General features: G+C 35.9%; 1 protein-coding gene across 1 annotated transcript in view; it reads left to right on the forward strand.

Moving 5' to 3' along the window:
* Positions 1–14,148, forward strand: part of LOC118001957 (parkin coregulated gene protein) — a 321,863-nt gene that overhangs the window by 76,206 nt on the left and 231,509 nt on the right. The window contains exon 2 of the mRNA XM_034992154.1: positions 1,621–1,755. Coding sequence (XP_034848045.1) covers positions 1,621–1,755 — 135 coding nt within the window. The remainder of the gene's footprint in view (positions 1–1,620; positions 1,756–14,148) is intronic.

A 14,148-nucleotide genomic window follows, 5' to 3' on the forward strand; every position in this document is an offset into this window, starting at 1 on the left:
TGGGACTCCATGCTCAGTGGGAAATCTGCTTGAGATTCTCTCTCTCCCTCTCCCCCTTTGCCCCTCCCCACAACTTTGCATGTGTGTGCGGGCACGCACATGCACTCTCTCTTTAAAAAAGTAAAAAGTTAAAAAATAAACTCTAATAAATACCTTTGTGTTACCTCACTCTTCAACTCTAGTTCAGCATTTAATCATCTTAATATTTTAATACCCCACTCAGTTCTTAGTATTAGCCTTTCTATGTGCATCAGATAAAATGTATTTGTCATATTTGTTATATTACATGTATTTTTACATATTTCTTTATTAAAATTCAAATTTTTTACATGAATGTTAAAAATTAACATGATATCAAGTAACTTAAAATACTAAGATATTACATAAATTATTTGCTATTTTGTCCATATTCAGAATTAACAAGATAATCTGTTTTTATTAAACTAGTAAATATCTAGTATTTACTTTTTTTTCAGAGAAAAATAATCAGTGGTCTGTAATTTTCTAAATAGTTCACTAATCACTTTCAATTTTGTAAACTAATGTATTAATTCATATGTAAATAATGCAGATTTAAAAGATATTCTTCATATGAATAACTCAATATAAAATGTTTCTTCTTTGCTGTGCCTGGGTTTAGTATCTGCCTTTGGCTCAGGTCATGATCCCAGGGTCCTGGGATTGAGCCCTGTGTCAGGCAGGCTATCTGCTCTGCTTGTGCTCTCTCTCTTTCTCTCTCTCTCTCTGAAATAAATAAATAAAATCTTTAAAAAAATGAAATGTTTCTTCTTTGAGAAAATTTCAATTTGGGGGATGAAAGATTCTCACGTAATCTAATGTTACTTTCTCATAAATTCGTAATATCAAATGTATGCTATTATATATGCACATTTTCTTTTTAAATTCTCTTATTTGTTATAATTTTATATAACATTTTTATAGTTTTGTTGTTAATATTCACAACATGAGAACATATTTTACATTTTATGTATATAGAAAGATTTAAAGGTCATACTGTATTTTTTTTATTTATTTTAGAGAAAGCGAGTAGGGGGAGGGGCAGAGGGAGAGAGAGAACCCCTAGCAGACTCTGCTGAGCCGAGCCTGACATGGGGCTCGATCTCATAACCCTGACATCACAACCTGAGCTGAAATCAAGAGTCAGATGCTTAACTGACTGTACCACCTGGGTGCCCCTAAAGGTTGTATTTTAAATGTATTATTTTGGTATTCCACAAAGTATATCAGACCTGAGATTAGAATTAGCAATTATTAAAAATGTTAAAAGTTTTAACATTCTGAACTTAAAGGCCTCTATTAAAATTTTTACTTAAACAAAAGTTTAGACTTTTTTTCCTTATAATGTGATATTTTTTAAATGACTTTTTGCAGGAATGCTTTCTAAAGTAGCTTGAAGTAAAGTAAACCCTTAATGATTATAAAATAATTTTCTTCTTTAAATATTGTATTAGTGAAGCTGCTGTTGTCCATCATTAGACAGTTTGGTTTTTATCTTCCAGAATATTTTATATAAACTAAAACTTAAGAAAAGTCTTTTTACTGTGCATTTTTTGCTATTTTCCAAAACCTGATTCCTATTTTTTTTTTTTTTCTTTAAAGGTGAGAGGCCCTCCAGCTGCAGGAGCATTTAAAGAAAGACCAACCAAGCCCACAGCATTTCGAAAATTTTATGAACGAGGAGACTTCCCAATTGCCCTTGAGCATGACTCGAAAGGAAACAAAATAGCATGGAAGGTAAGTCAGGGCACAGCTGGGTGACCAGCTGGGCTCCTGGAGTGACATCTCCCAATGCCAAACAAACTTGGCTAAGTAAATAAACTGGAGTGATTTCTCGGTGAACGGAAGATGGTGGGTAAGCTCTTAGAGAAAGCCCCCCTGTGTCAGCTGTCCACCTTGACTAACCATTAAATTATAGCCTGCAAAAAAGAAAATGACAGAGTTGCTTTGCCTCAGAGAATTGTCTGCTGCCCAATTCATCTCTATTTTTATGAGAACCTGGCAGTGGAGCCTGTTTCAGGCAGTCCATCAAATGATGGAACTGGTGGCTGAATACAGAGAGCAATAGCCATTTATCTCCCCCAAATTTCACCTTCCTGCAGGACACTTCCAAATGGAAGCTTTAATTACCTAAATGGATAGGTCAAAATTGTCTGCTCCCTGGAAATGCAGAGTGGAATACAAAAGAAGGTTGCTTCTGGTCGCTGCACTCTCTCTCTCTCTCTCTCTCTCTCTGCGGCATGTGTCCACCGCGGTGGCCGTCATACGGGCCCGGTTAGAGGCTGACCTCCACGCTGAAACCATGACGGCACTGACATTCTTCTGACAAAAGGTTAATTGGCTTCAAAATAAATGTATTGCCTAATGACTCCATTCTAATGTGGCCGTGTTTCTTTCTAAAAGGCTCACTGATGTTATTTGTAAAAACTTGCCAATCTCTTAAGGGGAGAAGGCTTTTACATTTAATTTGAAAAACGAATGCTGATCTCTCACCAGCTTCTGCTATTTAATTATTTTTTGTTATCAAGGACCTTACTTTGGGTGATATTTATCAGCTAAAAGGGCTTCTCTGCCTGAAAACAGAGTGGCACATGTGTGTATCACATCAGGGTGAGGAACATAAGAGGTGTTTGTCAAATACCATCTCACTAAAGCAATTGACCCACTTAAAGTCCCACAGTAGTGTCTGCAGGTGAAGGCAGGAATTGTTTGTACTTTGTATAAATTTACATTAAAAATTAAAATGACCAAAGTAAAGAATTCATCAAAGTAAGTACTTAAATTCATCAAAATTAACCTTTTCCTTCCTGTATGGAGCAACTAAAAGAATTGTTTGCATTATTTCTGGTATGTCTTTAAATGTTTTCATAGAATTATCAAACATTTCTAAATCTTAAGCAGCCATAAGTTATTCAGTTACTGAACGTAGAATTACTACAAACTATTTGGTAATAGAAATCTGAAGGTGTCCCTGTTATTAAATTTTGTCATAATTTTTTTGAGAGGATGAAGGACATCACTATCTTGCTTTTAATCATTTCTATTAAAATGTGAATTTGTTATGTGACAATGTGCATATAATGAGGAAAAACTTATAGCAAGTATAAGTGATTCAGATATTTTAGTCTTGATGGAAGTACATATTCCCAGAATTTTACTGTGATTTTGGGTTTGTTTATATTTGAGTAGGTACATGGATTTTGTGTTTACTTGTCTTGGCTCCACTGGGAGCCACACACACACTTAAAAAAGACCCATTCCTTCGGAGTAAAAGAATATGCTGTAATTCTTTTTTAAAAAGCCAGTAGATTTTGGTGTTTTAAGCAATTATAGCCCCTAAAAATTATATCAATAAAAAAATTTATAGAATTAGTTTGACCTGCTCAAATAATCTTATGAGTAACTTTTAGAAGTGTCAAGAGACTCGGAAAAATTCATCTTAAAAATAATGAAAACGTAGGATGAATAATTTTGCTTTATCTTTGATAATCCAACAGTCAGAAGGGATATAAACATCTTTTCTTTTTTATAGTTTTATTAATTCTTTTAAGTTACTATTGACAATAGTCCTGATTCAGCAAGCTAAAAAGCCCAAATAAAAAGGAAGCAATTTATTGCTGCCAGTGGTAAAATAATAGCATACATTTAAAGAAACATCTTATCCTATAACCTGTAGGCTTCCGCCAACCACATCATTTGTACTACTCTAATATTGAAATTAAGATGTTAAAATCATTAAGGATAGGCCTGTAAACAGTCTCTCAATATATCCATATTTATTTCTTGGTACATGTGCTGTGGGGACAACCTGGTACTTGGTAGGGAGTAGAGGGCTTCTTTAGGACACCATACCTGAGGAAGGGGCCTTGAATGTTGAGGGAAGCAGGACTATTACCCCCTCCCCATGCCCCAGGAAACAAAAACAAAACAACCCCTGACCCTGCACTGACTGTACTTCCTTCCTGTGTATGGACAGAGCATAGGTCTCGATGTCACAGTTCACCCCCTGGTGAAGTCTCCCGAGTAACTCTGTTTCCCAGGAAAATACTGGTCCCCTCTCCATCCTCCTTGTGACACCACTGGGACTCCAAGAGGTTTGTGAGTGCCTGAAATGGCGTGTGTAATTAAGTAGTAAGAAGTGGTATGTCTTTCATCAGAATTTCCTGTGACGCTGAAATCCTTAGGAGCCACTGTCCCGAAGCATGACGAAGGCTGCCGCAGCATCTGACACTCAGCTACTCTGTGGAGTCGCTGATCCTTGCTGCCCACGACCCCAAATTCCCTGTCTACCTGCCCTAGATTTAGCGACCCCATCATCACTATATTAGAAGTCACCATATAGTCTTCAAATAACAAAGGCGCTCTGTGATAACAATTTACAAATGACTGGATAAAGTCAGAAAATAGAAGAGTTAGATGTAGGTAAATGTCTTTGTACGTTTAGATTTTTCAGCCCACATCCTGAACTGCCACCCTAGTTTAGGGCCCATGAAAATGGTTATTTGTTCCACATGCCAAAACAACAAGGCAGACCAAATGCCATAATCTGTGCAGTTCGGTCTATTCCTCATGGTATCGCTAAAAATCAGAGCACTAAGACAACTTTCTGCAGTGGTTAAAATGTTCTACATCTGCACTGTCTAATAATTACAACTAGCCATATGTGGCCATTAAGCACTTGAAATGTCCCTAGTGAGACTGAGGAGCTAAATTTTTAATTTTAATTAATTTTAATTTAAATAGCCACATGGTTACCATATTAGACAGCACTGCTCTCCACTAAGGTAGTGGCAGTCAGAAATCAATGCCCGAACCTGCTGGCCAGATAGAGGCCTAGAGCTCTGTGCAGATTACTATGAAAATGAAAAAATAGGACCGATACATGCATTTTTGTCATGGCTATCTATGCTTATCATATATTCTTTGGTAAACATGAAAAAAGTTTTGCAAAATTTTTGTAGTGAAATTTTTCATAGACTGATCAGTGGCAAGTTAATTATCTATTAAAAATGAATAGATCTGATCTGGAATATGAAATCTACCAGGCAAGCTCTGGCACTTTTTTTTTTATTTTTAAATACGCATTTTCTAAATATAGCTAAATAATTATTAATTATTAATGGCTAAAGACATTAAAAAACAGTAACAACTTAAGCAAAAAGTTTTAAATGTTTCTTTTTTCTGCCTTTTCTTCGACTCTACCAACATTCAGGAAACATGACATTATTCTATGGCTGATATCTTCAATATCCAGAATGTAGGCAATAGAAGTAAAAAACAGCTAAACATTCTGGATAAGTTACAAAGCAGATAATTAGCATGAACAAAGGACATTCTACAGTTGTGTTTGTTTCCACATCTTAAATTTCCACATGGGAGTAGAAGACTTTACTGTGAACTGTCCTCTCAAGTCCGCCTCCCAGCATCCTCCATCCCCTCTCCCACACCCTTCAGGTTTCCTCAGAGTTGTCCCCTCCTCCTCTGCTGCCTCCTCTTGTCTCTTCCTGTCCCCCCTCCTCCCACTCCTCCCCCTCCCTTCCCTGCTCTCCCTCCTCCTCTTCCTCCTCCTACTTCTTCCTCCCCTTTCCCTTCCTCCTCCTTCCCTCTCTTCCTCCTTCCTTTCCTTTTTTGTTTGTTACTTCCTTGAATGTACATTTTTGCCTCTAGTTTTCCCATGGTCAGTTTTGGAGAAGGAACAGGAGACCATTCTAATTCTCTGTTTTGGGGCTGAAGTCATCAGGAGCAGTCACCCAAATGAATGTGAAATGGTAATTGTTATTTACACACTTAATGAGGAGCAGAAATACAAATCATAGGTAACACATGAAATTCACTGTCTTATAAATTCTGATTCTAAACCATCATTTTAAAATAGTAGGACAATACAAGTTATTTTAAAATAGCCACTTTTATATAGACCTTGGCAGAAGGAGTTGGAGAAAAATGTTGGAATCGCATTGGAGTTTTTAAAAATTAACTGTATGGTATTATAAACCATTTATTTATTTTGTAGAGCTATAACTACACTAAGGTGTCTCTAAGTTTTTTGGCATTTTGATTTAGTAGATACTGATAGAAATCACCTTTCTCCACCTGTCCATGGTATGCTCTATGACAGAATATGGCATATACTAAGAGACTTGTTTTCACTGAATTTCTGATGAACATGCCTAAAGATGTCCCAGGTATTAGATAGGTTCGGGTAAGAAATAGATAGCCTATAATTGTCTTTGCCAAATCAGGATATAATAGAAACCCTTTTTACAAATGCAACTCAGAGAACAAACAACCAGATTGTCTTAAAAAGGGAAAAGCTCAAAATGGGCTTTGTAAGCAACATATAATCCCTCATTTTGTCAAGGTTGTCACAGGCATTGTCCAAAGTGGCATTGCTTTGCGGCGCATTTCTTCCTTCTTGTTTTCTCATCCCTTATTGAATATGTATATAAATGATTCTAGTAACCTGTTATACTGAACTAAAATTAACAAAGCCAGAGCTGATACACATAGGCAGGTACAGGTGAGAATGGGCTTTAGGTAGCCTCTACTCACCACCAAGAATGTGATCTTCCTCACAGGTCTTTTGGAGATACCTGGGATGGCATCATGAAAGCATCCTTCCCCTGAGGTTAATGTATTCATTATAGTTACTCATTGGTCAAAACTTGGATCACACAACTTTGTTTTTCTATTAAAAAGTGACTTCGTAAATTGACATTAATTAGGTAACTAAAAACACATTTTTCTAATTTTTAAACAATGAATTATACATTTATATAAAGAACTATAAAATAGAGAAAGCGTATAATAAGAAAAGTGAAAGAAAATGAAAACCAGATAGGGACCTCCAGTGGAGCCAATATTAGGATTAATAAAAATGACATATTCTGAAGTCTTCTAAGGTAGGAATCTCTGTATTTCGGGTTCGTTTGCTCATTTTTCCCAGCGCCTAGAACAGTATCTGGCACAGAGTTGGTGCCCAGTGATATGTACTGAATGAGTGGAAAGCAGTCTAGAGTATATTGATTATCTTCAGGTTTTACTTTTCTAGACACTGTTTCATGATGTGTCTCTTACTCTGTAGGCTTTACTGTCTTCATCTGTAAGTGAAAACCATGTACTAGATGATTGGTATGGCCCCTTTTTAATTATGGGAGCTCTAAGAAATTTTGTTTCATAATTATAAAAATAACTATAATTTGCAATGTCCATGAAATATTTCAGGGAATAAATATTGACTAGAAATTCCAGTAAATTTGAATGCATAGTCCCCAGAGTTATATGCACTAGTTTTGGTGGTTTGGATTTTTTTCATGCAAATGCTCCTTTGGGGACGCCTGGGTGGCTCAGTTGGTTAAACGACTGCCTTCGGCTCAGGTCATGATCCTGGAGTCCCGGGATCGGGTCCCACATCGGGCTCCCTGCTAAGCAGGGAGTCTGCTTCTCCCTCTGACCCTCCCGTCTCTCATGTGCACACTCTCACTCATTCTCTCTCTCAATTAAATAAAATCTAAAAAAAAAAAAAAATGCTCCTTTGATTATATGTAAATGCTTTCCCAGTGAACTGATTTTTAAAATTTCTTAAATTTCAAAATTGCAAATTTTTACCTTTCTAAATGACTAAATATATATGTCCAATTTTAACATCCAAGTGAAGAAAATGCTGCACATAAATGAATTCTCAAATTCATTTTTTAAAATTTCCGACAACAGTGGGACCACACCCTCAATCCTAGGTTACTCTTTACAGTTTCTTCTCAGTATGTTCTTTTTCTCGGTTCTTTTCAGTTCTTAGCAGCATTGGTATTCATGAACTATAAAAAGCTCTGTCAATGTGACTGTTTTCATTGACATAACTGATAATTTCCTACTAGGAAAAACAGTTATTGAATATAATTATTATTAAAATCATGCACTAATTTTCTTACGATTAAGATCAGCCCCAAACCATGGTAGCTCATTATCTGTAAATAGTACTGCATTTTAAAGTAAGTCACTCTGTGATATGATACCTGATCGGTTAGTTCTCATTACATTGTTCTCAAAATTCTATAATTTTGATTAATCATTAGTCCTTTGGTGCCTTCAATTTCTTAATGTTTCAGTTTCTTAAGGACTAAAAGAAAATTGATGTTTTATCTATACCGACCCTCTACCCCCGGTAAAACCAATGTTGATTTTTCACATCTTGTAGGCAAATTTATTTGACAGTTGCATAATTTGTTTCACATGAAGAAGAATGAATGTTCTCTTGGAATTGTCCTGGGCTTCTGTTTCTTTTGATAACTGCCAAAGCTTGGGTTTGGGTAGCAGGCCTTGGTAGAATTTGTAAGGCAAATTTCACAAAAGAAGTGACAATTTACCTGATTTTTGTACAGGAGAGCTGCCACGTTTCCACTGTTAATTCCTCTGTGATTGATTAATAGAGCTTATTCTAGAGGTCTTGAAACAGAAAACAATCCTCTGGCAATTACTGTGCTGCTATGTGTTTTTTGGAGGAGGGGACTGCATACACAGTTAATGCTATTCTTTTATTTGATGTAAATCGCTATGTCTTAAAAGTGTACAGCGCGAAAAAACAGCCATGTATCAGAAATAACTTTAATTTAAATTGGTTAGATGACCTCTGAAAGCTAGATGAAAGATTTTCTGCTGAATGGGCTGGTGCTCCCTGCTGCCTATATAATTTATGTGAGAAATTAGTGCGAATGGTTCACTTTTATGGAGCACTGCTGCCTGTAAAAAGCCTGCAGAAACAATTTTCCCCCAAGCCTCCATCTGTTCTTCAAACTAGGGCATATGCCATCTCATCGAGCTTGAAAGTCAACTGATGTATAACTCCTGGAAAGTGCAGAGATTGAAAAGAAAGGTCGACCGCGGCTCTGTGACAGTGATTTGGTAGGCACCGGCTAAAGACAATTCACATCACCGGGGGCCCAAGGGAAACAAGCCACGTCGTAAGCTTCAGATCTCGTAGGACTGACAACTGGAAGAAAAACACATCACTCCTGCTTTTTATGTTAAACGACCCCCTGTTGAAATGTAGGAGCGGTCTTGGTGGTGTGAGGGTGTCAGAGCTGAGACCCTGGTGTCACTCACTGTCCCATGAAGAACTGGGCCAGCTTCCACCCTCCCGGTGATCCCCGCTGCCTGCCTTTTCGGGAGTATCAGGATGCGAATCTTTAAACTAAAGATGTGTGTTGTTGCTTGTTAGAAAGTTCCATCTGGGGACACAAACCGATGATTTTTCTGTATCTGCCTGGAGGGCAAATCTCCAGTTCTATTCCAATTAGTAATTTAATGACTGGCTCCCACTCTGTCTTACCACTTGTCACATATCCCTTTTCTTTATTGAAGCACTTTTGAGATCAAAAGTTCTTTGACAGATGACAAGTGGAATCAGATTGATGGTACGATAGTAAAAAAAGAAAAAATCAATGTTTGTTTGATGCTTTTATTTAGAGTGGTCGAAGTGTCTCTACATTTGAGGCTTCCAGATATTGAGTGAATTTTCAGCCCCCTGCAGTTGTATTAAAGTTTCTCCTTTTCTTGTAGGTCAAATCTAAATAAAGTGTTACTGAATACTGATATCAATTTTAATCCATATTGGAGGCAGCAATTTTAGGAAATCACATTTTATCTTTATCAAAAAGGTTATCCTGACCTTGAAAGTTGTATGCAAAAATCAGTACTGATAGGATAATCAGTTGAATTCATGTAAAAAAAAATCATCCTTATCATTACTTACAGAGTTCTATTCTCAATATGAAATAGTTATCTTATAAAATAAGAAGATATTAGGAAGTAGATGGAATAAATAAATCACCCACCATTCCACCATTCACTGAATGCAACTGTTAACATTCTTAAAAGTATTTCTGTCTTATCTTTCCTTTTTGCCTAATTGAGGTCATAGTGTATACAGTACCTTGTAAAAACTATTTGTCATTATATGGCATATAACGATGGGATGCACTTATTAGATTTTTCTGATTTTTTTGTTAGATTTTTCTGATTTTTTCATAGTTTAAAAGTAATAGATGATTATTTTAGAAAATTTGGAAACCAGATAAAATGTATGCAGAAGACAGCATTTATTCTGAGATAACTTTTAGTAACTGATGTTTCAGTTCAGGCTTCTACATGGATGCTTTTAACTTTGTTGAAGTTGTGTTTCATAGGATGATTTTTAAGGGACTCAGGGGAACGTTCAAGGACCTAATTAGGAGAGGAGATTAATAATGGACGTAACTGCCACAGGAGTATTAATAATTAATAGTTCTCTCCAGCAACAACAAGAAAGACAACCACAGTTTTATATGCATTTTTAAATTCCCAGCGGTCATCTCTTGGGTAGTGACACACATGGCGTCTCCTTTAGCAATTCTTAAACCACAGTGACACACGGAAGTGTGTTTGTCTTTGTGAACATGTGGTTAGTGCATTTTTGGAGAAGAGAAACAGATATTAAGAAAAATTTTTATTAACTATGAAACACATTTCTTGCTATTGGGAAAAGCGTAAAAATGGACAAAGGCACTAGACAAAACCATTATAAAACCAGTCTCTGCTCCCAATCTAAGACACACCCCTAACAACAACAAAAAATCCTGCAGAATTTCCAAAATTGGGTTCCAGTCTGAACAAGGGAAAACACATAAAACTTTGAAGGCATACATTTCCATCCTTTGAGTTCTTATTTAGATTCATCTTTCTCTGTGTTCATGTATATCTTTAAGCAATTTTATAAAAAGCAGGTACATGGGTTGGGTATTTCTGAATCCTTGAATATCTCGAAAATACAATTTTTCAACTTTCATGCATGCAACACAATTTGCTTCATATTAACATTCTTAAATTACAACTGTTCCTCTCCATATCTCTGAAGAATGTAACATCATTACATTCTAACATGTGATTGCTAAGAAATTAAGACCAGTCTGATTTTTTATTCCCTTGGTCTGTTTTTGTTTGCTTGTTTATTTTGTTTGGTAGCCTGGGTAATTGCACTATTTTTGTATAATTAAATGTTGCTTCCATGTGTATATTTTGTTTTCAATGATTCTTTCATATAGTAAGCTTATTCTATCTACTTACTTGAAATTTTTTCTCAAGTGAGGTAAGTTTTTTTTTTTCTGTAATGTCATTGATGATTTTTTGTTACAACTTTTTTCTTTCTTAAAACAAATAAATGGAGTGTAAACATATTTTATCCTGTCATTCCTATCATTATCTCCCTCAATATTTTCATCTCTTAATTCACTTTTTAAAAACTTTTATGAAAGCTTTCTTATATTTTCTATTTTCTTTAGTATCAATTTGTCTATCACTGCTTCAAGTTCAAATTTGACTTCCACTACTATATTTAGTCCTAGAAATCTTTATATTGCTCATTTCTTCACTCATATTGGCTTTAAAATCATTGTACAAGCAAGTTTATCATAAATAATGTTCTGATTTATTCATATTTTATAACCCAGATTAGCAAAAATAAAAAATATGGGCCAACCACAATCCCACAACCGTAAAGTAGCCTCTACTAATTTGTTATTGTGAACTCCTCATACCCTTTTTTCTCTGCATTCACAAATCTGTGTATGTATGCAAATTTTAAAAAAACATTTTACTCATACTTCGTAACTTTTTTCAATTAATTACAAATCATAACCATCTTTCCACATCAGTGAAGGTGCACTTTAAAAATCATTTTGGGAATCTCTAGAGTGCTCTACAATTTAACCAATTCCCTATTGTTGGATATTAATGTTTTTCTTAGATAGTAATGCTTTTCTCCAACCTTTTGCTAATATAAGCAATACTATTATCAGCATCATTGTCCATATTGTATACATTGTGTCTTGCAAACATGTCTGATTATTTCCTAAGGGTAAAATCTCATTTTCTCTTTACCTTGGCCTGTTCTCAACAAATGGATTTCTGCTTTTCTTCTATAAAGAGGTTGTGCTTTGTGAATCTTTGAGCACGCCCATTTATAAAAATCACTGATTTCTGCAGTAATGAATTTAAAGGGGCTTTCTCACCATCTAAATGTATAAGATGATATTCCATTTCATTTTTTTGCAAGATTCATATATTACTGTTTATTTATCTTCAGTTGTACCTCAGTCTAGAATTTGTGTTTGCTGAAACATAGAGCATGTGGTTGTCCTTGACCTCACTCACTTTGCTTAGGGACAGGTGAGCTCTCCTTATCAGCATGACTTAGGGAGACTGCCTAGCTCCTAGCCAACACCGTGTCTGGTATGAACATGCTTCGTCTTGTCCCATTCTGTTGGCCTTACAGGGACTCTCTGTGACTTCTGACAGTAAGATGGATGGGTTAGGTAAACACATACACTCCTGAAAATGCACATGCACCTGGCTGTGTTTTCCTCTGGGCTTAACTGCAGCATGTTACTTGTGGGGCACGCTGTTTTCCAGGGTGCAGTGCAGTGTGCTACTAGGAGTCTCTGTCCCTCCTTCCTGTTTACAGGTTTTCTGAGAGTTGGCCGCCAAAGGATGTAGCAGTGGTATTGACAGAGATGAGGATAGAAGTGGATAGCTTTGCCCTTGTCTTTGTCTTAAAAAGCAACTACTTCATAGCAGCAGGATGGTGGCTGACTCCATGCCCGCCCCCAATTCAGTTTGTTGCCATCTTAACCTTTCTGAGGGGACAGAAAGTGTAGGAGGGGTGAAAAAACCACCTAGCGACTGGTTGCAAAACGTGAGTTGACCATGAATTGTGGTTTTTCAGTCCAGTTCCCTTGGCCTCGTTATATGTAGAAACTACTTTTATTTCTGCTATGCATTAATTATTATACCTGGTTTCAGTTGCATGTTGAGTTTTTCTCCTTGTCTGCATCTTCATAGGTAATTTTGTGACATGTTGGGAGACACTATGTCAGATACTCTTGTCCAGATGCTATTTAAAACAGCCAAGTCCAATTTAGTTCTGTCCTTCATGGGACTGTTTTCCATTACAGAAAAGTAATGTGATCTCATCAATGCTTAGGCAACAGTGACTCATCTATTCATAAGAGAATTGAGTAGGTATAATGGGTAAGACTCGGAGGTGAGCTCTGCAGCCCAGCTGATAAGGGTTCTGGTCTTGAGAAGCTTATTGACTAGATCATTGTTCGATGAAGAAACTGAAAAGTGCATAAAGAGCACATACCAAATCTTAAACCAAATTGCTTCCTCTTGCGTAGTTCATAAATTCGTAATTCTTTATTCAGTATGTGTTCAATGTTTGCTGCTTTAATGATATGGGTCAAATAATTTCTGTAAACAAATTCTTAAAATTGAGAGGCTCTACAAAATTTTTACTCGTTCATAAACTTGTATATATTTCAATGAATGCAGTTTCCTGACGCTTGTTTTTTTTCTCCTGCTTCAGTGTATTTATTACTATATAAACAAATAGCAAATTTTACCTTGAAATTGACCATGAGGTAATCAATCCACATTCCTATGTGGCTACATATTGTGGCAATCCCAGGTATCACTGAGATGTCCCTGACTCCAAAACTTTACACTGTATTTTGAAACATACACTATTTTTCATGTTTTTACCTAGATGTGAATTTTAAAGATTTATCCTGTTTGAGGTTCAATCTAGAATTGGTGTTTGCTTCCAAATCACTGTAGCAAGTTTTAAATTTGAAGCCTTTGGAGTCCCTCTTAAGTACAAGTCGGACTTTTTTCATGGTTGCTTTCATATCTGTTAGTCTCGTTTTTCTTACTTCCATCTCTTTAATCTACTGGTTTCATTCTAGACTAATTCCTCAAATCTGTCTCCAATTCAATAATTCGCTTTCTTCAGTTGGGTTTAATGTGCTGCTTAACCTGCATGTTGAATTTTATTTTTTAATTCGGTTTCAATGAATATCAATTCTAGAATTTTTTTTTCTTTCCTTAGAAGATCTGCCTGTTTTGTTCTTTCATTATGTCTTTTTCTTGCTTTATGGTTTCTCTTACTGTCTTTATCAGGTTATATGTTTTAAATATATTCATTTAAAGTTTCTTTTGCATTAATCTATTATCTGTACTTCCCAGGATGTGAGTTTGAATCTGCCACTTTCTCTTACTCTCAACTGTTTTGTTTTCTTGCATGCTTTATGATATTCCCTT

The sequence above is a fragment of the Mirounga leonina genome, unplaced genomic scaffold (genome assembly GCF_011800145.1).
Source record: "Mirounga leonina isolate KUSES-001 unplaced genomic scaffold, KU_Mleo_1.0 Mir_55, whole genome shotgun sequence".
Classification (NCBI taxonomy): Eukaryota; Metazoa; Chordata; class Mammalia; order Carnivora; family Phocidae; genus Mirounga; species Mirounga leonina.